The sequence below is a fragment of the Bombus pyrosoma genome, linkage group LG10, assembly GCF_014825855.1.
Source record: "Bombus pyrosoma isolate SC7728 linkage group LG10, ASM1482585v1, whole genome shotgun sequence".
Classification (NCBI taxonomy): Eukaryota; Metazoa; Arthropoda; class Insecta; order Hymenoptera; family Apidae; genus Bombus; species Bombus pyrosoma.
Genome location: NC_057779.1, coordinates 1,879,053 through 1,904,870, shown reverse-complemented (window position 1 = coordinate 1,904,870; position 25,818 = coordinate 1,879,053). Strand labels below are relative to the sequence as shown.

The window sequence follows — 25,818 nt, the reverse complement described above, 5'->3', positions numbered from 1 at the left end:
AACGGCATCGCTATCATGCACGCACACATACGTACACACACATACAACACACACCTTTGCACACACCGAAGCGTGTACAGTGGCGTTCTGGCGGCCGTGCGGCTCCCGGATGACATCCGGTCCAACCGAGCACCGTTTTCCTCGCACACTTTTCCCCCGAAAGGGTAAGCCTGCACCTATCTCTTGGCTGGTTTTAATTCGACAGGTATACTTAACGAACGCGATACACTAAAATGCACACGTCTTTCCGGAGTGGAAGGAAATTAGTTGGAGAAGGGAGAGGTATAGATGGAAAATATGGACATGCGGTTAGCTTTCGCTAGGCCTCTGATTAGGAACGACGTGACGGTGTTGTAATAGGACGTGTTAGGACGTAGAATTTTCGTGAGTCTGGCAAACTTACCAAGGATTAAGTAAGGGGTTGGAAGTTAAGGAAACAAAGGGATTGCGAAGTAAACGAGAGATAAATGGGAATAAATGATATGGTAGAGAATAGAGTTAAAGATGTGACGGTTAATCGGATAGCAGAGAAAGAAAGCAGAGGAAACGAAAACGTTTTGGATCTACTGTAGGGAAGGGGTACTACCACCATACGGGAGGTCCGATATCAATGTCCAGCGGTGGACGTAGGCACAACGGACCTCACAACGGGCACCACAACATGGCCGCGATGACCATCGAATATAACGGTCATCATCCACCGCGAGAGCCGCGAAAAGAGGAGAGCACTCTCGTGAGACGGAGCTTCCGAAGGAGTGGCGACGAGTGGCGCTCCGACAGTAGGAGGTGCGTGTGTACAATTGGCGATCGTGCGTTCGTTTCTCCATAGAAACTTTCTATCTCTCGAGTATCCTATAATTTCGATTCTGTTTTTGTTTTTGGCTCGTTTCTTTCGCGCTGTTCGCGTCGGTCGTCCCGGGATTGCCAGTCTCTGGCGATACCTGGATGCAAAATTTCCAACGTGTCTTTTCTTTCATTCTCACGTGTTATTGGATCAAACGGTGGATCTTTAATTGTTCAGTAATATAATTATTTCAAGTCACGCGAATTCGCCATCTCTGGCAAACTCGGGATCAAAGATCGTTACGTAGCGTAGGAGCTCTGTCTCTGAGTTCGAAAGTATTAGACACATGGTAGAGTGCGAAACTGTAAACGGGACACTATACAAACAACACCGTATATATAAATCCATGTTAAAGAGAACACTCGCAGACGAACACACAGTTACCACAGACACACACGTTCTCGTATCTCCTGTGTATGTGGCGTGTCCATTAGGTTCACGGAGAGGAGGGGGAAAAAGACAGTGCGATTTCACGGTGGGACCAATGTCGGCGGCCCTCAGGAGGATTGGTCTTGGGAGGCCGATCGGCAAGGTAGCCAAGACAGCGCGACCAAAGACTCCGGAATAGACACCTCTAGCACGTTCACGAGCAGTGAGGACAGCAACAGGGGCGACCTGCCCAAGGTACGGGCCCGTTACTCGACTTTCGCATCGATCGATCACATTCGGCAATATACTTTTGCTTGTCGATCGAACAACACACATATACAGGCTAGAGTTCCATCGGTTTCTCTTGACTCTCGAGTTTCTCTCGAGTACGAAACATGGCCAGGCAGTCGCTTTCGATTAGAAGTATACACTTAGGAGAACGAAAGTAGCCGGTGGATGATCGAGTAAAAGGGGTCTCTGTCGCGCGTGTGTCGACCGTGTCGAGAGAAAAAAAAAAAAGAAAAAAAAAAGAAAAGAAAAGTAAAAGAAGAAACAATTGACACGCTTACAAATTTTACAAGCTCTACTTTTTTTTCCTGTCGCGTGAATCGCGCCGAACTTGTATGAATGGCGCATAGAAAACCGTCGCGGGTCTCTGTCGTCCAAAGTGGAATACGGTTTTTTTAATTCTTCCTCGTTCCTTGCTTCTCACATAGCTTTAGCGAAGAGAGATACATAGAACGATGATTATCTCCGTGGTCTGTTTAGTGCCTGATGATATTTGATTGGTTCATGTACCACTAGTGTAGTAGTTTTAGTAACGTTTCAACTTAACCCTTTCGTTCACGGCCACGCGTTTTAGAGCCCGTCGAATGTTCGATGGCAGATATGATTCTCTTTACGTTTCGTCTTCTTTTTTTTTTTCTTTTTTTTTGGATAGTTATTTAGTAGCGTACGGTAGCACCGTAGATGTAATTTGCCTTAGACGCTTTGTTCGTTGATCTCGTTCGCAAGATGGAACGTCAACTCGACCACACATAGAATCGAATGCGTAACGAAGGGGTTAATTAATTCGACGTAAGTCAAATGCCGGGCGAGCCGAAGTTTCAGGGAGGGAAAGATCCCGTCTCCACTCGCGCCTTGATGCGTCTTACTTCAAACATATACAATTTTCTTTTTTTCAATCTCTATATGTTTTTTTCCACTTTCTTTCTTTCTTTCTTTCTTTGTCATTTCATACTACATTAACGTGATACTTCGTATGACGAAGAAACCTCTTTTGCTCGATTCACCCCCAAACTTCGAGCTTGAAGGCTTTCGTGCTTGGATTCGCGTCCTTTTCGTTACGACATTACTTTCCGACGCACCAGTTTCTATATAGTATACATAATACATATTTATGTATATATATATATATATCTTATATGTCTTATATATATAATATATATATATAAATCGAGTTCATTAACTGAATACTGGTTGCTACTATTGCGTGCAAAGTCCTTCGGACCTCCTTTCGTCGAGCGTCTTTCTAGCAATCAGCGACACGTATCACGAAGCGAGAGTATTTGAAGAAACACGTCGGGAATGCAACGTTCCTGGCAAACATAGTTGATCGCACCTGATCGCATGAGTCTTGGATTGATCTCACCACTAACAAGCTCTCGGGCCTCGCCCAAAAAACCTCCCCTGCCGTGATATAGCGACATAGAATATAGGATGCTTTCTTCGCGTACCCCCCATTCTCTCTCTTTCTCTCTCTCTCTCATCATTTAATTTTTCTTAAACTAGCCACGTATTATATATATATATATATATATGTTCTTCTCTTGGATCAAACGACGCGACTCAACGGAACGCCAGCAAACCGGATCCCACGTTCTCTCGTCATTTATCGACTTCTCAGCTCATTTATCGATTGCCTTTCTAATCGTTTATCAAAACGCATCTCGATCTCCATCCTCCGGATATTCTAGAGAGACGTTTCTGTCCTAGTTATCGATCGTTTCGCGTTCTTCGCTAGTTTCACAGCGCCGTTCCGACGACTCGTGTGAAACGTCGTCTCGCGATACACCCGACTCTCATCCAAACCCTCACATCGCCACTGTTCATTCACCACACGATACATCCCGCTACGATATATCGCTTCGCGTTATTAAACGAGCAGGGGTTCAGAGGCGAGAGAGCGCGACCACGTTTAATCAAGTTTCCACGGGATCACCGTCGAGCCGTTTCGTTTGACGAATTTTCGAAAACGGAACGTCGCTGTTAATTGGAAATTCGTCTCTTTGTCAGCTTGTTTTTCGCGAGAAAAGATTATTCTCTTCGCCGCTGGCCCCTTACAACTTTAAAGCGAACAATGTTTAAGAAGAGCTTAGATTGCGAATATAATTGCTCCTTCATTCAGTTTTTCATCTTCATTTGGTAAAACGAAATTGAAACGATAAATTTCCAACGATATACTGCTGGCTGTATGTATTTGAATAGTCTACATTTATTCGAAAAGTCTAAATTTTAGTTCATCTGGTATTCCATATTATAAGACACTCATGATGTGAATGATATCGCTATGTTGATACAGTTAATCAAAATTAACTCAATATAACCGGAGTAAATAAATACACGTAATCGTGTTTCTGTATCGATAAAAGCAAACGCTGATACTGTCAAAAACGCTCGTATTCGGTAATTGCAAAGACAAAAATTCCGTCTGGTTTGATAATCCTAATCTCAACTATCAGCACGTATCCTAATACTGATAAGAACGACCAGCAGCGTAAAATATAACACGATATAAAATCGTCCAAACCATTAAAATTTATCGTCCTTTTATTAAACTCTCAATTAATCGTAAAATGAAGCAAGTTCTACTCTACCATTTCAAGATTAACCGAAGATAAGCGCTGTTTAAAAAATATCGAAGTGATAAAAAGGCTAGAGTCATTGCGTGAAAAGTCGAGCAAACAGGGCCGACATCATCGTTCGTCATCGTCGTTCCGGACGGATGGCTTGCAGCATTCAAACGCTGGTTTTCCGATAGTCTCCTTGCCGGGCGTATTTGTCAATTTGCCGGCGTCGGGACGGACGATGGGCAACCACGGTTCGATTATCCGTTATTGTTATTACACGATCCCGTAAATCGGCTTCGAATTTCGATCCGCGCGCGGCCATTCTTTCGAATCTTTCCCACACTCCGTCTCGGATGTCTTTCGTTCGAATTCGTTCGAACGGAACCGACCGCTTATAAGCCATAGAACACCGCGACAGTTTGCATCGGTTTGACCGATTAATCGTTCGTTCCCGGATAGAAAGGTTCCGCGAACTTGTGAATTAAGGACGATCGTGAGATTCGAATCTCTCCCCGGTGGGTAAAACGATAGACGAGACGTCTCCAATGCTTTCAGTTTAAACGGTACTTCGAGAGAGAAAGACTAATCGACCGTAAGTATTTGGGTACTAGGAAACTCTAACAAATTTTACTTTATTTGTTATCTTAACCTTGCTAGCTCTTTTTATTAAGCATTTGCCCGACATATTTAAATATATTACTTTCCAATACGAATGAACAATTTCAAAATACGAAGAGGAGATATTCAGCGATATACAAACGCGAAGCAGGCGTCGGGAGGGGGGTAGAGTTAAATCATAATACAGATACAAATATAACAAAGTAATTAAATTATGATATATAGTATAGATTTACAATAAAGCGACTAGAAGATAAAGATACAGTAAAAAGCGTTGAATTTCTGTTAAACAAATACTTACGGCAGCTGTCTTAATACTTACGGCAACGTGCATTGGATTTATAGACGGAAAGTATTTCACGAGACGACTTTACGACAGAGAATTTTCCTCCCGATGAAATAAAGCAGGAAATCTTGTATCGATTTTTAGCACACGTGTAGCAATGGTGGGGAGGGGGGCATGTTTCAAAGTTTCTCCCCGGTGAAATGAGGGAAATTATAGCTTCTTAAAGCCCGTCCGGAACACCCTGTACGAGCCGCAATAAAAACGACAATTCAGTGCTCGCCAAGAGGTCGAGGTAATTCTTGAAAAATTCTCGGTGCCGCAACGAGAACGAGGGAATTGCGGCTGTGTCACGGTGCCGGCGTGACCGAGTTCCCGAGGCCCCCTTTTTCGACGGCGAAAATATCACTCGATCGTTCTCCTTTAGTTTCTACAATTACCCTGCGTCTTGATCTCGTAAGAGATCTTTGTCTCGAACGGGAACGAACGATTATCCTCGCGGCCAGTTTTGAATCGCGTGCATCTTCAGGCAAGCCGATATAATCACCGGTTTACGGATCATCGCTCGATAAATAGAAGAAGACAGGAAACTGTAGGGGATGGAAAGGCCGTGCTCCAATTATGCGAAGCAAATAAGCAAGATTAAATTCGGTCCGAATAAACGAACGGCAATCGAGCAATTTATCCATCGGCGATGAATCTCGTGTACTTTTTCCGTCGAATCAAGATCGACCTCCTTCCGGGATTTTGTCATTGTCCATTCAAGTCGCCGATTCTTCTTTAAAAATCGTTTATGATCAGAAACCGTCGATTAGTTGATAAACGTATACGATGATCAGAATGTCTGGAAATTGCATCGTGATCGAAAATAACCATCGTACGAAATTAAATTGTGTATTCCGTAGTTGATACGCGTGGATTCTGTTATTGAACGAACTCCATTCGAGCGGATAATGTTGATGAAGCAATATTTGTGAGAGTTTCACGAGATAATCGTTTGCCATTCTACCGATATCCCGGCTACATTGAATCAAAGTTGCGTACGTTCATGCTACTTTGTTTTATAAATATCGATATATCTTCGTAATCCTGGTCACAACCTTTCGTATGATTTTCTTGGAAATAATAGTTTGGGAAGTTGAGATCTGTTAGGAACGTGATGACTGTCAATTCGTGGAGGAATAGGGGATTTCACGAGTCGGTACCGTTCCAAAACGTCCAATTAAAATGGCCGAAAGGATGGTTGGTTGTTGAGAGAGGCGTACCTGTTTCATAATTAATCGAATTGGAGCACGGCCAAAGGATATCCGAAGCAGTGACGAGTCTCGATGACCTCGTTAAGTCTCGTCGATCAGTTTCGCGGTGTCTTTTGATAAATCCGCGACTTCTCGGCGTCCCGGAAACGAAACACGGATGTAATTGGCTGCAGCCGTGCAGTATCAGCGATGAAACGAGAACTAGTTCTCGGTGTTAGTTTCTAAGTTGCGCGTACTTTAAATAGAGGCAGAGAAAAGCAAAATGGAAGGGAAAAAATCATGGATTGAAACTCACATTTCATAATGGGAGAACGGACATATTTTAAGCGACCTCTTTCGGGTTTAACAAGAGTTCTTAACGGAACTTCCGAACGCGCGTTTAGCTCCGTTAATGAAATATTTAATTACAACTATTCCATCCGACTCTGTGCCGTGAAATGAAAAGTGGAAAGAAAAGCCCGTGTCGAGTGCATAATCCAAAGTTCCTTAGATCCTTTAATTAGGGCAAACAAAGAGAAAAAAAACGAAAGAAATAACAAGGAGGAATAAAAGATAAACGTGACACGGTTCAGGCAGCCAATTATATCGGGGTTAAGCAAAGTATCGTAATAAATGAAAGCTGAGAGATACGATTGAAATTAGGATTTAATATAGAACCAATCGTTTGCTGTACGAATGATACTTTACGATATTTGTCTGCGAAATCAAAGTGCCACGACTCACTCACGATCGACACGATCAACTGGAAACCGAAAGGAGGCGACCCCTCTCCCTAAAGTAGATCCACCAGATGAGTCGAGTCGCTCTTCGACAGAGAAACCTCAACTTCAACGGTGTTTTTTTTTCTTTTACGAAATGCAATCACGTCGCTGTCGCATGCCTGGAACCTTGAGTACCTCGAACATCGGACGTTCGAAGGGACTGACTGTTGCTTTTCTGCTCGTATGTCTGTTGATAAAGCATGTCGCAAAGCATGAACATAGTAACTATTCATACTGTATAGATGTACGATCATTAGATGTACGATAGCGTGCTTTCTCCTTTTGTCGAGCTTGATCGTTCTGCCATTCGCTCTTAAACATGTAGATTCACTTCACATACGAACACGTTTTTATAAATCTAGAGAATACTCGAATGAAATATTTCGATCGTTAAACATTTACGGAATTTGTGTAACACACCCATGTATATTACAATTGAATCGATAACAAGATTCGAGTATCCTCTGTGTCGCGCGCATCGCATCGCCCACGAAGGCTACCATCATTCTCTTCAGCTTCTCTTTCATCAGAATACCCTGCGACAGAAATATCCTGCGACTGATGACGCGATCGATACCGAGTTCCTTTGGTGGCTTGATTAACGCTATACAATCCGGCAGGCGCAGGATATTCTTCCAGGAAGGTCAGCTTGAATCCATCAACGTCACAGTCCGTTTCACGAATTACTTTCATAGCGATCAGTCGAGTCACGCCAGGAATTTGGAAACCAATGCACGATATTACCAGACACGAATCCTCCGGAGATTCCGTTTCGCATCGCATTTGGTTTCCAAGTCCTTCAGCGTGAGAAGACACGCGTTCCTTCCACCCACCCTCTTCTCATCTCACGCGAATCCGCGACAGAAGTCTGACAATGAAAAGCAAAGAAAAAAACCAAAGAAAAACCGTTCTCCGCGCTTCGTAGCATCCATTATCCTGGCAAGTGAGCAGAGACGGTCAGAAGATCATTGGCCACATGGTGTTGCGAAAGCAGCCCGGAAGCGGCTCCGGAAGCAGTAGTAGCATACTGGGGCTGAAAGTGGTCGGCGGCAAACTGTTGGAGGATGGCTCTATGGGCGCCGTCATCGAGAAGGTCAAGAAGGGTAGCACGGCTGACATAGAAGGTCAACTGAGACCCGGTAAGAACGATAAATTTAACCTCGGTGCCCTAGAATCCTGTGCCTCCAAAAGCTTTCCTCCTTCCTAGCTTCGACCAATTGTTTCACCGACTCTATGATTCGTAGAGTATTTCAGAGAAAGACAAAGCGATTCTATATGCATTTTCTAAAAAGAGCTTTGGCACTGTTATTTAATATATTATTTTGAGCGACAATTCGAACCAAAAGCTTGTAGAGAACGATTTCATTTTTCAGTTATACGTTCATTGTATCATATTCATTTACTTCGCAAACTCTAAATTATTGGTAGTGCAAATGTAGCGAGAAGTGACCATCCTTATCCATAATATGCGAACTATCTCCAATTTAGGCGGAATTTATCGACGATTAAATAAGTTACGTAAACGCGAAGTGCTTTAACGTCTCCTCAAACCGAAAAAGCCTTCGTCGGTTCGATCCAACCCGCCACAAACGCAGTTTCATCACCTGAAGCTAGAATCACCGTGTCAGGACTTTTCCTCCACAAAAGCTTCAGATACCATCCCCTTGCATACCCCGATCCATTGGGAAACCTCGGTAGCATTTCCAGCGAGGAGCTCACTGTCCGAAGTAAATAAATCCCCCGTTGTCCATCCCCACTTCCCCCCGGTCCCGGAGGCGATCCAATAGGAGAACAGACCGGACATTCAACGATTTCAGGTGACGAGGTGATCAAGTGGAACGGCAGGTCCCTCCAGGGCAAAAGCTTCCGTGAAGTTTACGACATCATCGCCGAGTCGAGACAGGAGCCTCAAGTGGAGCTGGTAGTTTCGCGGAATCTATCGTCGACGACGGGTGCGGTGACGATGCCTGCGGGGCTGACACCCACAGCGCCGATGCCGTCAAGGAAGATCGCCGCGCAGATCCAATGGAGACAAAAGCACCCGGAGACGATATCCGGGCCACAGCAACCGCATCACAAAGGTGACTATGTGCTTCAAGCTTCGTTCGTTCCCTTCCTTCTTCTTCTTCGTCTATTTCTTCTTCGACTGTGTTTCTTTTCTTTCCTCCTACCTCGTTGGACACACGCTCTCAGGATCTGTTCTCAGGCCGTTCTCTTTTCTTCTTTGCCTCCCATATTATCTGGCCCGAATACATATACATGTCTCGTAGAGTATACTGTATACACACACGGTCGCTGACAGATGTTTTTAAAAAGCAGAAAAAAAATGATGATAGCATTTAAAACGCCCCCGGAGCATAACGCGCGTTTAGACGACAAGGTAGAGAAGGTAGACAGTGTATCAAGGAGTAGCTCAAACAGCTACTCGATAGATCACACTTAGGATGTGTTATGGGAGTTTGCGAACGAGTAGTGGTTTGAGAGAGAGAACTTGTACCTCGTTCTACGATGAGTACTCGGTCTCCCGTTATTGTACGAGGTGGTTGTTGAACGATAAAAGATATCAATTTATCGACAATGATCATTATCATTGAATGTATAGTTTTACGATGTTGGAATATTAATAAAGTCGGAGAAGTGGTAGATTTCTTATGTAGATCGTTCAGCAAGTCTACCTTTAGTAGCATATTGTGTAGTATAGAGAGTTATAGAGCTAACTTAGCAAGATACAATTTGTCGTATTTCTCCAGATCGTTGAAATTTTAAGAGAATTTGCAAAAGTCGTTAAATCAATCGGTATGAGAGCATACGAGAAAACATCGGGTCCCTACCTAAGTCATACCATAGACATAAGTACAGTTAAGCGTATTAAAAACGACGCTATATTGTCACAGATTATATGATTTTTCGTATTCCAGGTCTTAAGAAATGTATTCTATGGGGTAGGCCTCAAAATTTCTTAAATTTCTCGATCCCAAATAATCGGTGTCTCCCCCCTCATTCGTGTTTGTGGTTCTGTATTTCACTCCCTTTGAATCTTTCTGTTCCTTTCTTTCCTGATTCAATAATCTTAGGAAGATTCATTGGGAAATGGTAAAACGAAAGGGTTTTGCCATTCTTCCCATAAAGTAGAACAAAAAAAAGCAACGATTATCGAGTGCACCGGTATCGAGATCGATGCTTAACGAGAACCATTACGACTGTTATATCGCTTTCTGTATACCATCGATGTTAACGTAGAAAGTAGAGAGTAGTGCCAATGCACCCCCTGCTAACACCGCCGTTTTTACGATACATAGTTTTATGGGAGCAACAACTTGAAACAAGTGAATCTTTTGTGTTTTTTTTTCTTTTTTTGTATCTCTACCCCTCGTTGACCACGAAGGACCATACATTTAAATCCTTCTGTATATAATGCGCCATTCTGCGATTTACCCATTTTATAGACTCTTGGAAAAGCTGCACCGTTTTACGATTCGCGATTTACGATGTAAAACGTTTATAGAAATGAAGAAATAAACGTAGGCGTTTATTAACGTTTCGCTTGTGTGACGATATCAATCATCGTGTTTCCGAGGTGAATAACACGATTATTAAATTAATACGTTTTAATCATTCTTTGTCTGTGTAATGTAAAAACGATTGTTTGAATAATTGTTATTGTGAAGTAGTGTTATTTTATAAACTGACGATAGCTAGACGTCTTCAGGAAGAGAACGTGCGGAAGAGAACGCAACACTACCGACGTGTATGCACTTTCCATGCTGCATCGCGGGGCTGCGTATAAACGCATCCGCGAACCATTTTACTGCATCTACCGCTAATCCGCCGGCTGCGTTCGATGCATCTACACAAGGATGCGTTATTTTCGCTATCGGCAGCTCGAGAGAGTATCCTGCACGTGAATTGTGATATCTCCCGAGGAATGGATGTATCTGCCCGCAAATTGCATTACACCCTGCTGATGGAAGGGAAGTTACGGGTTTTCGGCGAATCTTACAGTGATTCGATGGTTAACGCGGTTGCAACCATTCTAAACGTAACCTGCCGGAGTAATCTGTGAATTTCCACGGAATTAAATTTCCCAACTCACAGGATGCAACCACCAGACGATGTATGAGGATGCACGCACGAACTACCGTCGAATCTCTGTAACCCAGTATAATCTACCCGTTTCCCCTAACCAAGAATAATCCAAATTCGTGGTCGCAAAACGTTTTCCATAGTATAACAATTTATCGAACATCTCGCCGTAAGTTCCTCGAATTTCTTGCATTTTCCCGAAACTCGAACGTCACTCAATATTCCCCGGCTACCTCCGCCTGTATTCCAAGATTCGGTGTCCTAGTAAAAGATCGTCGAACCGACGTCCCCGTTCGCCCAAACGTTTTACGAATTCGTTCGCGAATTTTGCGTACACCTTTCGTACACCGCGATACGAAGCATCCCACTAGCTGCACACGATGCCATCTTCCCTCTTTTTTTCTCTTTTTTCTAGCCGTTCGTGAATGCTCGTATCACGTACGATATATACCTACACTATTTTATATATATATATATATATATATATATATATATATATATATCGTATATTACATAAATAGACCCCTTTAAACACACCACGTAGACCAAATTCCACCGTTCGAAGTTCTACCAGGTGTACGAAGAAGATCTAAAGTCTAGTCGGCACTGAACAATCACTTGCAGAGTTATACGACGCGAGGCGCGAGAAACCTTCGGTTTTAGTGACCTCGCCGGGCTCGCCGGATCTTCACGCTCAAGGACGCGCCAGGCACCTCCGACATACTTCCGGCAATGCGAACGTCGGAGGTAATCTTCAGGTGAAGCTGAGCTTCGATCCCGTGGCGCTACGGTTGATCGTCACGTTGATCTGTGCGGCTGGGCTCACGCCCAGGAGCAACGGCCAACCCAGAAATCCCTACGCCAAGATCTTCCTGCTTCCGGACAAGAGGTGAGTGAGCTCGATTGGCCCAGAAACTAAATACGCCTCTACGTGTGCTGTATTTTGTCTTGCACTGACTTGTTTCTTCTTAAATAATTCTATTCCTCCTATCCTACGTTACGAACGAGCGATATTTTATAAGAAAAAACGTTATGTTCCGGCGCTGGAACGAATTTCTTCGTTTTCTCCGAGAGATTCTCGATGGAGAACGTGCTTCGTTTTTCTCGTTGAATGTCGATAAACGGACGGTGTATAGATTTTTATGGGCCACGAGCGTGCGTTTCAAATCACCAACGGAAACTTCCATCCTTTTCGTAGAGTAGAATGTAAAAAGAATCGAGCGCACGATGCTCGATGGCGCCGGGCAAAGATTTCGCGAGGACGTTTATGCACGTCGGGGAAAACAGTGCGATCATGTCGAAGTCGAAACTGTCCTGCTTTCGAGATAAATCATTTCCTAAAGAAGCGTTCGCGAGCCAAAAGATAGCCGTTGAACTTGGCCGGGCTGCCAAACGGTCTCGCTGCTACACCAGAGTTCCCCAACCACTGTTTCGTTTCCCTCTCTCGAAGTGGCGTTGTCTTGTTAATGCTCGACATCGATCGTCTGGTATTGCCCCATTTGCGCGTCGATTCTACGAACGTATCAAGGACGTGTTCTATCATTCATCCTTCTATCTAATTCGTGTCCCGATGCAGCGAAAAGTCGAAGAGACGAACGAAGACGTTGGCGAACACGAACGATCCAAAGTGGAACCAAATGTTCATCTACGATGGAATCAGGAGGCCAGAGCTGAGGAAAAGGGCGTTAGAAGTAACCGTGTGGGACTACGGGAAGTACGACACAAACGATTTTCTCGGCGAAGCGATACTGGAACTGGCGACAGCTCATCTCGACGAGGAGCCCGAGTGGCATCCGCTGACCGGCCATGGGGAACACCGACATATTGGGTATGTGAATCAGCTCGGTAGACCTTAGGATGTTTCACTTCTTCATGCCTCTGAGATGAGACGCAATCGCTACAACGCATTCGTTCGCTTGTTGCAATGAGAGACTAGGAGAGATATCTTAGAGATTGGTGACTGACGAATACTCTTTGCGCTTCTTAGTCGCTGAATGCAAACAAAAAGTAAACCGAGTCTTCTAGAAAGCTTGTGAGAAGGGCTAGGCCTCTGTAGGCGTGCAGCTATTTTTTCCGAGTATTTAGGCTGAGGGAGAAGGAATCCGTCGACGGTCATGTGCGTTAACCCTTTTCTATATCACGTACGATCGCGGTGTATATACGGGCAACGTTTAATTCCCGTAGAATCAACGGAAAGATGATAAAGAAAAAGAAAAATGAAAAAAAAACGAATGAAAAGACGTTGAATAATACGATGCAGCGAAAAGAACAAGTATTTTCCGAATGACGTCGCGTGGTTCAGCGAATCCGTTCGGCTGATTCTTTTTCACCTAGCGCTAGCGAGAAGAGCGTAGCGTGAGATCTAAATTTCGCGTTGCACAGATACTATCAGGAGCCCGATGACATGGTGATAACTCCGGTGGACTGCCATCTCAGTCCACCGTCGACGACGTCGCGGCTGAGCGACTCTGACACTTCCGAATGCGATATCACGGACTGCGACGTCTCCAGGGAGCAAAGGAGAACAGCTGACGGTGCCAGTATAAGCAGTATCGGCAGTTCCTCCAGGTAAGAGCATCCTTCGAAAATCTCTCTACGTCGCGTCCCGAGAACTCTTCCACCAAACCGCCCCGAAACGATATACAATATAATATAAAACCGGGGGAGAGAGAAGAGCCCGTGCTATTTTCACGGCCTACGCGGCGCAAAAACCTTCTTCTACGACCGCACACCGGCCGGGATAACCGAGAACAGGGACCCGAGTCGAAAGTTGAAAACGTTTCGTAACGAGAAATAATCGTCAACGTCGTCTATCCATCGTCGATCCATCGTGGGAGTATACGCGGATCCACGTAAACACCGTCGATAGTAAGATGCAGATAGAATTAACGCTATGAGCAAGAAGTTTGAGACCGCCTCCTTCTCGTTTCCCTTTCTTTTTGTTCTCCCTAAAGACAGTACGCGTTTAGTTGCATCTACGCGTAGATATTGTTCTTTTATTTGCATGTGGACACATAGTACGCTTTGGTAATCGTTTTCTAATTTTTTTTTTTTTTTTTTGTAGCACCCTCGGTTCGTCAGTCCAGTTTATCTATTTAAGAAGAAACATTCTAAAAATGAGTCGATTCTTTTTACAGCGAGATGTTAACGTCTATATCAACGTTATTTTCTCCCTTTCGTTAAAGAAAGAAAAGGAAAGAAAAATATATAAATGGTTCGAGCTACGCAAGAGATGACGACGAAAACGTGAACGATCCATGGGGTGGTTTCAAACTCGTGTTCGATAGTGTGCCTCGCGTTGACCGCGAGCTGAAGAGGAGACCACGAGATTAACGCGCGTCGATTCCCTTTAATCGATCCACGGACTGTCTTGAACGGACGACGAAGAATCTGTCGAGAAGCGGAGAGAGAGAGAGAGAAAGAGGGCTGTGTCGTGCAAGGTCCCACGTGGCTGAACCAGTGCAGTTCATCAGGAATTAATGATACTTAACGGGAGTAGCGTGCCGATGTCCTTGGCCAACAGAAATCGCGTTACTAATCTGTTCGAGAGTTCCTATTCCCGGCTTAAGATCTCGTTTACAGGTCCCGTAACCGACACCGTAACTGTCGGCATAATGGTTATTCCCTCGGTAGCGTGCGACTTGGTCTTAATCGTCAATAAGACGAGCCGACGCCGCTACTCGAGATTAGCCGCAATTCGAACGTTCCTTCCATGCATCGTTGCTCTTTCTTGCATGGTTGCACCTCTTCCGGTTCATTGAGGAGACACACGGGTCAGGCGTGCGTAAGGGATGGTCCAGGGTCGATCGTGCAATTCCTGTTATTTTGGACGATATCATGTTTACACACTGATAAATATTCTATCAATTATTGATATATCGATTCTTCGTTATTCCAATCAAATTCTGTAATTTCTCCAAAGTTCGACTTTTGGAAAACTTGTGCATGAACTATACTCGTGTTTGAGGGTGTGAATAACGGAGTCTTAAGAGGAGCAGGGTGTTTACGCGACTTAATTGCTCCAAGTCGGCGGAGGCTGATCTCACCAGGTGAATCTCCGGATGATTGAAAGAGGAGCATCTTTATCTGTTGTGCTCGCGAAAGGCGGCGTCGCCGTGACGTAAAGGCGACGACCAGAACGACGAAATGGAGACAGAGACAGAGACAATGCGGCGGGGGTGAGAGGTGTGCGAATAAAGGTGTAGGTGGGAGGGGGAGGGTTGTGGGAACGAGAAAGAGAATTAGAGAAAGAGAGAGGAGAGAGGCCGTGAGCCAAGTTATAAAACTGGGCAACAAGCCAATTGACATGCCAGTTGGCCTGCAACCACCGCTGGCTGCGGAAGCCAGCCTCTGAGCCTCGTATCCATATTAATATTCCAACGATGACGTCCGATCGTTATTTGTGAGTGCAAAGTGCTTTCCCTCGAATATCTCAGTTCTTTATTTTTCTCCGAGGAAACGAGAAAAAGAGAAAGAAACACGGACTATCGACAAAGTGGCGGAGTTGAAACCGACAGGGGGTGAAAAACGGAAGGGTGAGCAAACTAGGAGAAAAAAGGGTAAAACAAAGAGGATACGAAACGAAGCCCACGGCTACGGACGGTGGTAAACGGCGTGTCTAAACAAATCCACTTTGAACGAGACGCTTAATAAAGTTTTTTGTCGTTTGCACAGAGGGCACGGCCCGCAATTCGTCCAATTTCCCCTGAATTTCGTGGCCACCGTTATCTTTCGAATCCAGTGACTCGCGAGGGTATAGGTCAGGGCCTCTGACGAGTTAATCGACTTCCTTTTGAACTCGCCAGGATTCGTGACTAGCTTCGAATTTGCTGATTTACACCCGCAACGACTGGACCATCTACCCTTTTATCCAAGTGTTTGTTTCTTCTGCGGGAAAATTCAGTGTTTCGATGTGTTTAACGGTGACGAAGTAACGAATGCGCGTGACACGGAAGTAAAAGCAACATCGAGTGTGCGCTAATTATCGTATAGCGTTGTTTGAATCACTCGTGGCCTTAATCCGAAGACCGCTCAAAGAACCATTGAAGATCGAAGAACCATGAGGTTACCACTCGTCCGTGCCGTTGCAAGGAGGAAATATCGAAGAAGGAAGGAATCTCTGTACCTCAGAACTCGCTGCCACTTTGTCCCTCGTCCGTTTGTGTCTCTCGGTTACCGATCCCGGTTCTAATTGGTCGAATCTTTGTAAATTTATTCCACGGATGATGCTTGGAATTCTCGAGCCACGTTTCCTCGAGAGCGTTCTCTGGTTCTCGTAGAGGAGTAATGCGATTGCCATGCCGGCAGGAAACTCCGCCTGCACGCTCGTTCGTTTTCGTTTGTAATCAATCGCCTTATCTGGTCCGACCCTCCTTGATTCGAGGGTGCTTGAATAATAATATCCGTAAGTTTGCCGGGGACTCGTTGAAAATTGCACGACACAGCGTCGAAAGCCCACGAAGGAAAAGTTGCCGGATCTTCTTCGTTGAAAATTTTGCGGCCGGTTTGTTCAATTTTTCATCGAGCATGCACGTCGCTTCCGCGGCCACCTCGAGGTCGCTACGTCGAGGAATCTGTAGAAACGAATCGGAACGGCGTGCATGCTTCGTTAATCCACGCTGGCCTCAATCTGCGAGTCGCTGACCAATTTTTTCTCCCCTCTTCTTCTCCCTATCCGTTTCATCCCCATTGACTGGCGATGATACGGCGAGATACGGTCGAGACGAGCCCGCAAAAAGACACGCGCGCGGCGAATAATTGAAACATCCGGCGACATCCGAGGGAGCCGATCGTACGGTGTGCAGATATTTAATAACCTTCAATATCACCTAATAGGATTATCCGAAGGGGTTTCACTGGTTACATTAATAAATCCATCGTCGGTCGAGTCGGCGGCCGCGACGTGTCGTACAGTCAGATTACTCTCTTTTCTTTCACCGCTACGTTCTTTCAGCCCGTTTTCGAGGGCACGGTGTAGATATTCTTTATCTTTTTTTTTCTTGTTCAATCGATAATCGAGGAACGTCCATAGTATCCAGTATCGCGTTAACGATGATTCTTCTAACGAGAAACAAAACATTCTAACGAGCCGTAATTTCTCGCGTTGGCGCTAGCCATCCCGTCTATTGATTTTCTTTGTTATTTATCTGTTCTGTTGTTTATTTTTTAGGTTTCATAATATGCCGTCAAATTATAAGCGGTACGGCCATTCAAACTTATATTTCCTCCTCTCTCTCACGAATCACGCAGTCACACATGTTCTTGCATCCTCACCGCTAAGTTAAATAGCGTTCCGAGTGTAGATCAATTATTAACGAACGTGATCGAATATAAGATATATTATATCGCATATATAGAAACCAACGGACGCAAACCGACGCGATCTCTCGACTCTCGCTGTCGAGCTAGATCGATGAAAACCAACGTAAAGAAATAATAAAAGCAACGTAGCACGATGAGTGCTACGTCAAAGAGATCGCGGCGTTTGTCAGACGTATTTCCACGTTTCCTCGAAAGAGGCGACTAACGACGCCGTAGTTTCGCGTCATTATCGACGAGAAACGACGGAGATCTAGAAATCCTCCCGGTAACCGTTCACTCTGGACGCACTCACGATGTAAAGTCACTCGAACGTGTCCGTGTGCATCAATGGCAACAGGAGGGTCCGTCTGAGAAATCGCTCGATCGTACTAATTCGTCTTTTCCGTGATAAGCTGCCTTTATTTCTTTGTCTTGAAACGTCTCTCGTTACGTCCAACGTTGTACCGAAATGATATTCGAGCTCTATCAACCTAGCGGAAATTCACGTGCGGATACGCTCGTTAAAACGACTGTAACCGATCTTCCAAACATATTCGAGGTCTTTCGCGTGTCGAGCTTCTATGCAAGAGACCAGACGCAGGTCGACTTTCGGTAATAGTCGCCGGAGGCTGCTTCCATCCACCCACTTGATGTTCCTGTGTTTGCACGCGGATCGTTCTCTCAGTCGCATGTGCACCGATCGAATGAACTTTATTCGATAGACGAACGGAATGAAAGAGTTTAGCACGTCGGCATTTAACACGTCGGTGTGCTGTAGATACGCACGACGAGAAACCGTGTGTATGGTTCGTTTTTCGTCGAACAGCACACGAAACGATTAGACTATATACGAATGAAAAATGAAAGTTAAGAAGAAAGAAAAGCGCAAGAACAAGTAGTTGCGCGCAGAGATTCAGCAGGTCACCGATCATGTAGGCACACGTAGGCGTCATCGTGTCATCGCTTCTTGCATTTGTCCCACGTTTTACGAGACTTAGATTGCGCGAAAGGACATGGCTTTTAGTAACGCTTAGTGCAACGCGATGCATCGGCCGGGGTGGCTCCATTCCCCTGTTCTTTTTATTTGTCCTCTCTCCGGCAAGCTTTACGTCGCGTCAGTGGATATTTGTTGGGCAACGTCCAGTTCGCCAGGGACGTTTCGCGATGCTTATTGGTGTGCCCGTTGCCAGGAACCGGGACGATGACTGTCAGTGGCACCGTTCTCGAAGCGATTCGCGCGCGATCAATCTCCCGGCTACGGTTTTGTACGCATTTGGCTCCGTTGATCAGTCGCGGAACCATTGTTTACAGCAGCCAGGCCAGCCTTTCTTTACCAAGTAGCTTCTTGGCAACCGAATCTGTCCTTCCATTTCGTCGAGGACACCACGGAGAGAATCGTCCAATCTGTGTCCGGCTTTTATTGGCAAATAACTCGTAAGAGATTAGCTTTCGCGCGTGTATCGCGACGTTGTGTATTTGCACTTAGTAGATCGACCGGTTTGCGACCAGTTCTCCGTCCGCAAAATGAGGTAACGAATATTAACTCGAAAGTATAATAATCCTTTCCGGTGATACATTGGTGAACGGATGAAACAATGAAACTTATTGAGAAACGCGAGCCTCCGAAGTAACGCTTCATCGATCGTTGAAATGTACCGCTCGTTGTTCGTAAATTCGTAACTCTTAGTTCTCCAGTTAGCCAGACCCGACGACGAAAGACGCAACGCTGATTGTTTCAAGGCTGAATTAGAGCGACTGTCTGTATAGTCCGCATATCTGACAGACCATCGTAGGACGTGCAAATATTTGAAAGGAACGAGCTCCTGACGAATTTTAACTATGGATTACGAGATTGCTTTTAATCTACGGGATATCCGGAAAACAATCTTTTTGTGTCCCTTTATTATTTCTGCCACGTAGTAGAGTAACCTGGCATTCTGTGTTTTGGTCTGCCGCTTAACCGAGTTCATTTCGTGCGTGTGTCAGGGGTCGGCAGAAAGACCACGGCACGGTGCAACGCGCAGCGTAGAGAATGCATATTTGATAAAGCATCGCCAATGAGAACCAGCCTGGCCGCATGCACTCTGTAATCTAGCGCGAGATCACAGCACTCGCCTTTCCCCTACGTCCATAATTTAACGTAATCTAAGCGTGACAAGACGATCACTAATTGGCGAAAAAATGAACGCATGCCGGAGCAGCCACTATTCTAGTCCCCCGCCGGAAAGGGAGCTGTGCATCGACGGGGAGCATCGAAGTCGAAGGGACATGTCGCCGCAGGGGCGTAAACGGGCCGCCATCATGATACGGGATCAGCCAGCGTCTATTTCTGGTTACCAGACCTATCGCAAGGTGAGTCCCGCTGCGTCATTTCCACCGATTTTCACCGAATACCTCGACGTTCTTTTTCTGCGAATTTAACGATCATTCGACGAACGCGTAGTTTACGTACTCGTTGTAGATTGTCGGATGTAGATCTCGCAAGTCATCGTCTTTGAAAAATCGCACTGAATCTTACAACTGTGATAATAAGCGGAAGCCTCGAGCAAAGAACGTGACAAGTAATCGGCAACCAACAATAACCAGGATCAAACAAAATCAAGTGACTTTTTGAAACTTGCTGTAAATTCATAGTTAACTTTTCAATATACGGAACCTTTTTTCCTCTTCTGACAGATACGATTTAAATATTGGAGCCACATTCGTATTTCTGTAAATCGTTCAATTATAAAGTCGTAAAAGAAAAAGTGCACAATCCACGACCTGTAACTTACCAATTTGCTACTATTATTAATTTGTAACTGATCGTAGTACGTATAGACTTAAATACACCTATTTTATCCGACACTTTCGTGGTTCGCGTGCGGCATTATCGATTCGTTTTCGCCTACGGAACACCTGGACGGCGTAGTTAAATATCTGTAATCCCCAGGACGATATTCATCGAGGAATGATGGGCCACAGGTCGCATAGTGCAGCACCTATGGACTCGCCGAGCCTTCGGTATCGCGGAAGGTCTCAAAGTCCCACCGGTCATCGCTCTCTGTCTCCGCCGGAACATAGATCCATGCTTTACTCGCACGGCTACGTTCCACCCAGGTATGTTGTATGAGTTATCGACGCGAGCCACAAACGAAACCGTGATAGAGCAGAAAACGAGAACGTTTCGCTTTACGCATTCCAGATTCAGCTCGAGGTCTGCGACAGCCACTCCCACCGGAAGTCCGAAGAAGAGACAATTGCCTCTGATTCCGACGGCTCTGAAGGAAAGGGCTGTTCAGGATCCCGACGAACGGGCGAGATTTATGAGACACCGCAATAGGCAGGTGCATACCACGTACAGGAGTACGGGTACGGGAGGTGAGCTCACTTTTCCCATTTTGTTCGCCGGGTTATTAATTTCAAAGTTTTCGAATACCTCGTGATATGAGAACAGTAATGAAACCTCGTGAAAATCCGCGTTCCTAATTGACCTTGTTCCGGTAATTTTTGGCTAGCGTGAATACGCCAGGATGAACTTTGTAATAGGATGTTATTAGAGGATGGACGTTTGACGTGTAAAATTGACCGTAATTTTGAAACAGTTTGATAGCAACTATTTTTATTTTCGATTATATTAGAATTTATCTGTGAGAAGGATTTATCTGTATAGGAGTTGTAGGTTGTTGGATATATATTTTAGAATTTATACGTGTACGAAGTACGTGTATCCCCAATAGGAATGACGTTGATTTTTCAGGTTGGGAAAGACACTATAGCGGACTGTCGGATTCGGATCTGCTCTCGATAGATCAGGATCCGTTATCTTTGCCGCACAGTCACCCTTATCGAATGCACAGACCGCGAAGGGGAAATTTAAGTCCTGACAAAGACGTACTTGGTGATCTTGGTGACTCCGATATGGAGAGTATAGCCTCCGTGACGAGCAGTGCCTTCAGTACGCAATCGGAACGACCACGTGGCTCTAGAGGACTAATGTGAGTATAGCTCAATGTCTATTGTATTTTAATTTTCGAGTCGATGACCTTGCATTTCAAAGTCAGTGTACAAAGCAAGACAAGTTCCATAGAGAAGAAAGTATCCCTTTAGAGGAGACAGCCATCCACTGTACCATTTTTACGTGACATTCGGGTAAATCGCGTTCCTTTCCCTCTATTTTTCCCCTCTTTTCTCGTTTTTTCCCCTTCGGCTCTCGTATTTCTTTCTCCCTTTCTCCTTCCTACTAATCTCATCTCATAGTCCATTCATTCAGAATAGCGTAATCCCGTTTTCTCCTCCAAGTAAATTATCGTTATGCTCGTCGATGGACCATGTACACCGCGCACAGAATGGAACATTTGATGGCTTACCTTCTCATCGACGATAATCCCTGAATTAAATGGACATTGCCGAATGAAACGACACCCCGTAGTTGCACTATCTCATTTCCCCCCGCCTGCTTGATAGGTTTCCCAAAAATCCTGCCGCGCTCTCTTCGAGGAATTCTACTACTTTAGTTGGCTAGACTGCACCTCCTATGCACTGTGTCAATGTCCATTTAATATTGTCCCATTCTAATAAAGCAGGGATTAGTGCGTGGCGTTGGTCGAACGGCTAGGTCTACCTACGTTGAAACACGTCACAATTACATATATGTATGTATGTTGTGTGTATAATCACGAAGAGACTAATCAATCGTCGCACGTCCTACAGACAACCTGCATTTATATATATTTGTTCGGCAAGTGACAAATGCAACAAAATTCTCGGCTCAAATTCTCTCTTTCGGTACCTATCGCATTGCAACAAAAGCTATGTTATGTACAAAAAAAGAAAATAAAAATAAAACCATTTTGCGAAAAAAAAAAACCCCGGTGAAAACGGAACCAAAAAGATAGCAGATATTTTAAGAAAAAGAAGGAAGAAGAGAAACGCGTTCGATCGATCGCGAACGTGCGAGTAGAGTCTTTTTTTTCTTTGATTAAAAAAAAATGAAGAATGGGCTCAAAAAAGAAATCGTTAATGTAACCGCAGAAGCGCTAAAACTCTATATGAAAAACATTGTTTGCAGACCGACAGTTAAAAACGTTTTAATACCCGGTGTCATATCCCCTATGCCCCTGCCCCCTAGGCGCAATAGGCGCAGGCACAGACTTAGGGTACCCTGCAGCGAATGTCACTGTCCGAACAACAATCCCACCAAGCCCAGGAGCAACAACCCCAGCAAGCACAATCCCACCCCGCATCCCCTCGTACGGAGCAAGTCCGCAGTGGTGCGCTCGTTGTACAGAAAGATGCGTACGCCGTTCACGAGGTCGCAGACCGTCGACGAGAACATGCTGAGATATTACAGCCCGGAGACCAGCGAGTACAGCGTCTCCGAGGGGTACTTGCTCAAGCCAGAGGAGCTAACCGGTAGCTCTAAGAATCGTATACCGGAGATATACGTGGAGGATTGCCTTCAGGTCGACTTCAACGATCGCCTCATCGAGAAGTTTCGCGACAGATACTCGTCGCCCTATCAACTGGACTCCGGTATGCGTAGACGGTCGCGTAGCTGGCAAGATCGTACCGGCAGAACCGCGAAATCTAGGCACCACTTGTTCTCGAGAGGCTTGCACGACTTAACGGACGATCACGGCATTAGGAACCTAGACGTTAGCTTACGGCCGCGTAGATCGTTTTTATTCTCGAAGGCTAGGAGCTTCGACTACGACGTGCTACACGATACCTACGCTGATCGTTACGGTTTCGGACTAGGCACGGGCATGCTCTCGCGTAGAGCCAAGAGTTTCGAGTACGACACTATATCAAGCAACATATTCAGCGACGACAGCCTGAGAACCGCCCGTCGTAAATTGAAGAAGAACATGGCCATTAACGATGCCGGTTACGGCGACAAGATACCAGCTCTAGGCGATCAGAGTAAATCGTACTTCGACTCGAACAGCGACGACAAGATGCCCAAGATTCTGCTCAATCGAGAGAAGAATTACGACTACATGCTGAAGCAGGATCACAAACCATTCTATGGGTACGATTCTGAATTTAGTTGCGGCGAGACGGAGATTTATATGCCGCGCTTCGACAAACAGAACATAGATATGGACCTTGCCAGTAAAGGTTACCATTCGTACGAACTGTCGGAGGAAAATTCCTTCAGCAGCGACGATCAAATAGGTCTGCGGAACGTCCTTGGCCGTGAAGATCCCACCAAAAGGAAATACAGAGACTCGACGTTCCAGGAGCACGATTCCGCGTTCGGTCGAGACATATCCAAGAAACGAACGAAGAATCTCGACAGCGATATCTGCGACCCGGCTAACGAGCACATTTACTGCAGTATCGACGAGGCGCTGTCATCCGCGGAGAAGTACGGCACGGACAGGGACATTACTTGTTCTTCGATGCGCGCAGCCTCGGATTTAGAGCACTACGACAATCAGAGAACTAGCGGTCGTTCTCGAAGAAGAAGGAAAAGCAGCGAATCGTATCTGCAGAACGGATACGATGGTTACAACTGGGATATCGAATACGACGAAGGGTTTATCGACAGAGGGAACGTCGACGAATACGACCACCGGTTGTACGATTACGAGGATGAAAATATTCCAAGAACCAACGCAGAAATGTACGAGGACGATTACTATAGAAGAAGAGACAGCAGTCGAAGTAGTAGACGTAAGAAAAGATCGTCGCAGTACGTTGATGCTGACTACATCGGTGATTATCGTGACTATCGTTCCGCGGAGGAGTACGATTATCAAGCGCACAGCGGCCCAGAGTGTGTTGGAGCCGACGCTTATCAAGATAACACGCTGCCACGAAGGAGAAAGAGGAGAAGTAGAAGGGGAAGCAGAGAAGTTAGTACGGGTGTCTACGAGAACTTACCGTATCGAGATACGATATCGAGCACGAGGGGCACGTTAACCGTACCGAGTTTATCCGATAGCAAGCGAATGATGCTGCAACGAGCAGAATCTACGCCGATCTTACGTTCCGACGAGGAATTGAGTTCGTCGGACAGAGCGGAAAGAGCCAGACGTCTGTATCGTCGCAAAAGGAATAGCAGCTGCCCCGAAGCTAGAGAGCTCCGATACTACGATCCTCCACGAAGAAAAGACGAAGAAAGAAGTACGAACTTTATTCTGGACTCGGACGAGGATTTCGGTTCGATGGAGACGGTCGTGTGCGCGGACTGTTTCCGTCAGAAGAACGTAACGGGCACGGTGGTTAGCGATGATATTAGATCGGGCTACTACGACGGGGAACAGGTTCGCGATGGTTACGTAGACTCAAGATACGACTACGAAAACGTTCAGACTCGCGATTATCGGGAACCATACGAACTGGCTAGGTCGGGATCACTGCGATCGTCGTCGCAGTATCGCGGTAGGCGAAAAACTAGTTGTCCGGAGTGTCGAGAATTAGCGATGTCGTACGAATTAGGTAGGTCTGGCTCGTTCTCGCGAAAGAGCGAAGAGAGGAGACCTTCGGTAGAATCGAGACATAGGTACCGTAGACGAAATAGCAGCTGTCCGGAGCCTAGGGATCTCGAGCTACTCGAGAAGAGGCAGCAGCAACAACGTCATCAGCAAGCCCAGCAGCATCCGAGTCAACAACAGCAGCAGGGTAGTAAGAGGAACGTAGCGATCAGCGACACCCTCGAGTACTACGAGTACTCGATGGAGAGCGAGAGCCAGTGCAGCGAGAACTGCGGATTTGGCCCGTGCGATCCGCGTAGGCCTCGTAACCGAGCACCCCACCCCGGTAACGCTAATTCAAGTCTCTTTGATTCCCAAACCGCTACCTCCGACACTACTAAAAACTACCACCCACGGGCCGTCGATCACCACGAAACCTCACGAAACACGAAACTGTCGCGGCGCGACAACTTCACCGATACCGCTGTCACCTCGTCGTCGTCCCCAACGTCGTCGACTCGACGGCGTTCGCGGAAAAAAACCACCGCCGACGATGCCTCCGCCGCCGTTAACCAACAACGTGACGACGCGCGGGATCGCCGATCCTCCTCCATGCCCGAAAGCAGCGAGTACAGTCAGTCGGGCTCGTACGAGAAGCCGTCCAGGACCCAGCCAGGCGATAACGAGCACGACGACCATAAAAGGGGTCAGTTCACCAGGAGTCTTAGTAATACCGACGCGCCACAGGACGAGAAAGTTGGTAAGTTTCTGCGATCTCTCTTTGAAATTAAATTTAGAGGCATTATTTTTTTTCGGAAGATTATTTTTAGGAATTTTCATTAGGAAAATTGTAGTTTAGAAATTTAGGAAGTGATTAATACAGATATGCCCAAATTATCGTGTAAAATATTTTTCTACATAGCGAGGGTTTCTCTTTATTTGAAGTCTAATCGAGTGTACTTTGAATGGAAGTAATTTTTTTTATTGGACAGCCTAACGATGCTGCGATAATCATCGTTCAACCATCGGCATATCTGCGTTAATTTCCTAAT

At 45.6% G+C, this 25,818-nt stretch overlaps 1 protein-coding gene and 1 long non-coding RNA gene across 22 annotated transcripts in view; one reads left to right on the top strand and one right to left on the bottom strand.

Moving 5' to 3' along the window:
- Positions 1-25,818, top strand: part of LOC122571849 (regulating synaptic membrane exocytosis protein 2) — a 67,030-nt gene that overhangs the window by 27,608 nt on the left and 13,604 nt on the right. For 10 of the 21 annotated variants that reach the window (XR_006318271.1, XR_006318264.1, XR_006318268.1 and 7 more), the window contains 14 exons: positions 573-786; positions 1,279-1,468; positions 7,906-8,119; positions 8,798-9,061; positions 9,875-9,922; positions 11,688-11,952; positions 12,640-12,891; positions 13,446-13,631; positions 17,233-17,262; positions 19,565-19,715; positions 20,296-20,462; positions 20,548-20,723; positions 21,103-21,340; positions 22,414-25,526. Coding sequence is in view for 2 of the 21 variants with exons in the window: in XM_043736084.1 (XP_043592019.1) it covers positions 573-786; positions 1,279-1,468; positions 7,906-8,119; positions 8,798-9,061; positions 9,875-9,922; positions 11,688-11,952; positions 12,640-12,891; positions 13,446-13,631; positions 17,233-17,262; positions 19,565-19,715; positions 20,296-20,462; positions 20,548-20,723; positions 21,103-21,340; positions 22,414-25,526 (5,508 nt within the window). In the remaining 19 variants the exon portion in view is untranslated. The remainder of the gene's footprint in view (positions 1-572; positions 787-1,278; positions 1,469-7,905; positions 8,120-8,797; positions 9,062-9,874; positions 9,923-11,687; positions 11,953-12,639; positions 12,892-13,445; positions 13,632-17,232; positions 17,263-19,564; positions 19,716-20,295; positions 20,463-20,547; positions 20,724-21,102; positions 21,341-22,413; positions 25,527-25,818) is intronic. The other 11 variants (XR_006318269.1, XR_006318276.1, XR_006318275.1 and 8 more) reach the window with 9 other exon arrangements.
- The window catches only part of LOC122571857, a 47,712-nt gene that overhangs the window by 20,445 nt on the left and 1,449 nt on the right, over positions 1-25,818 (bottom strand). The gene's annotated exons all lie outside the window — the stretch shown is intronic.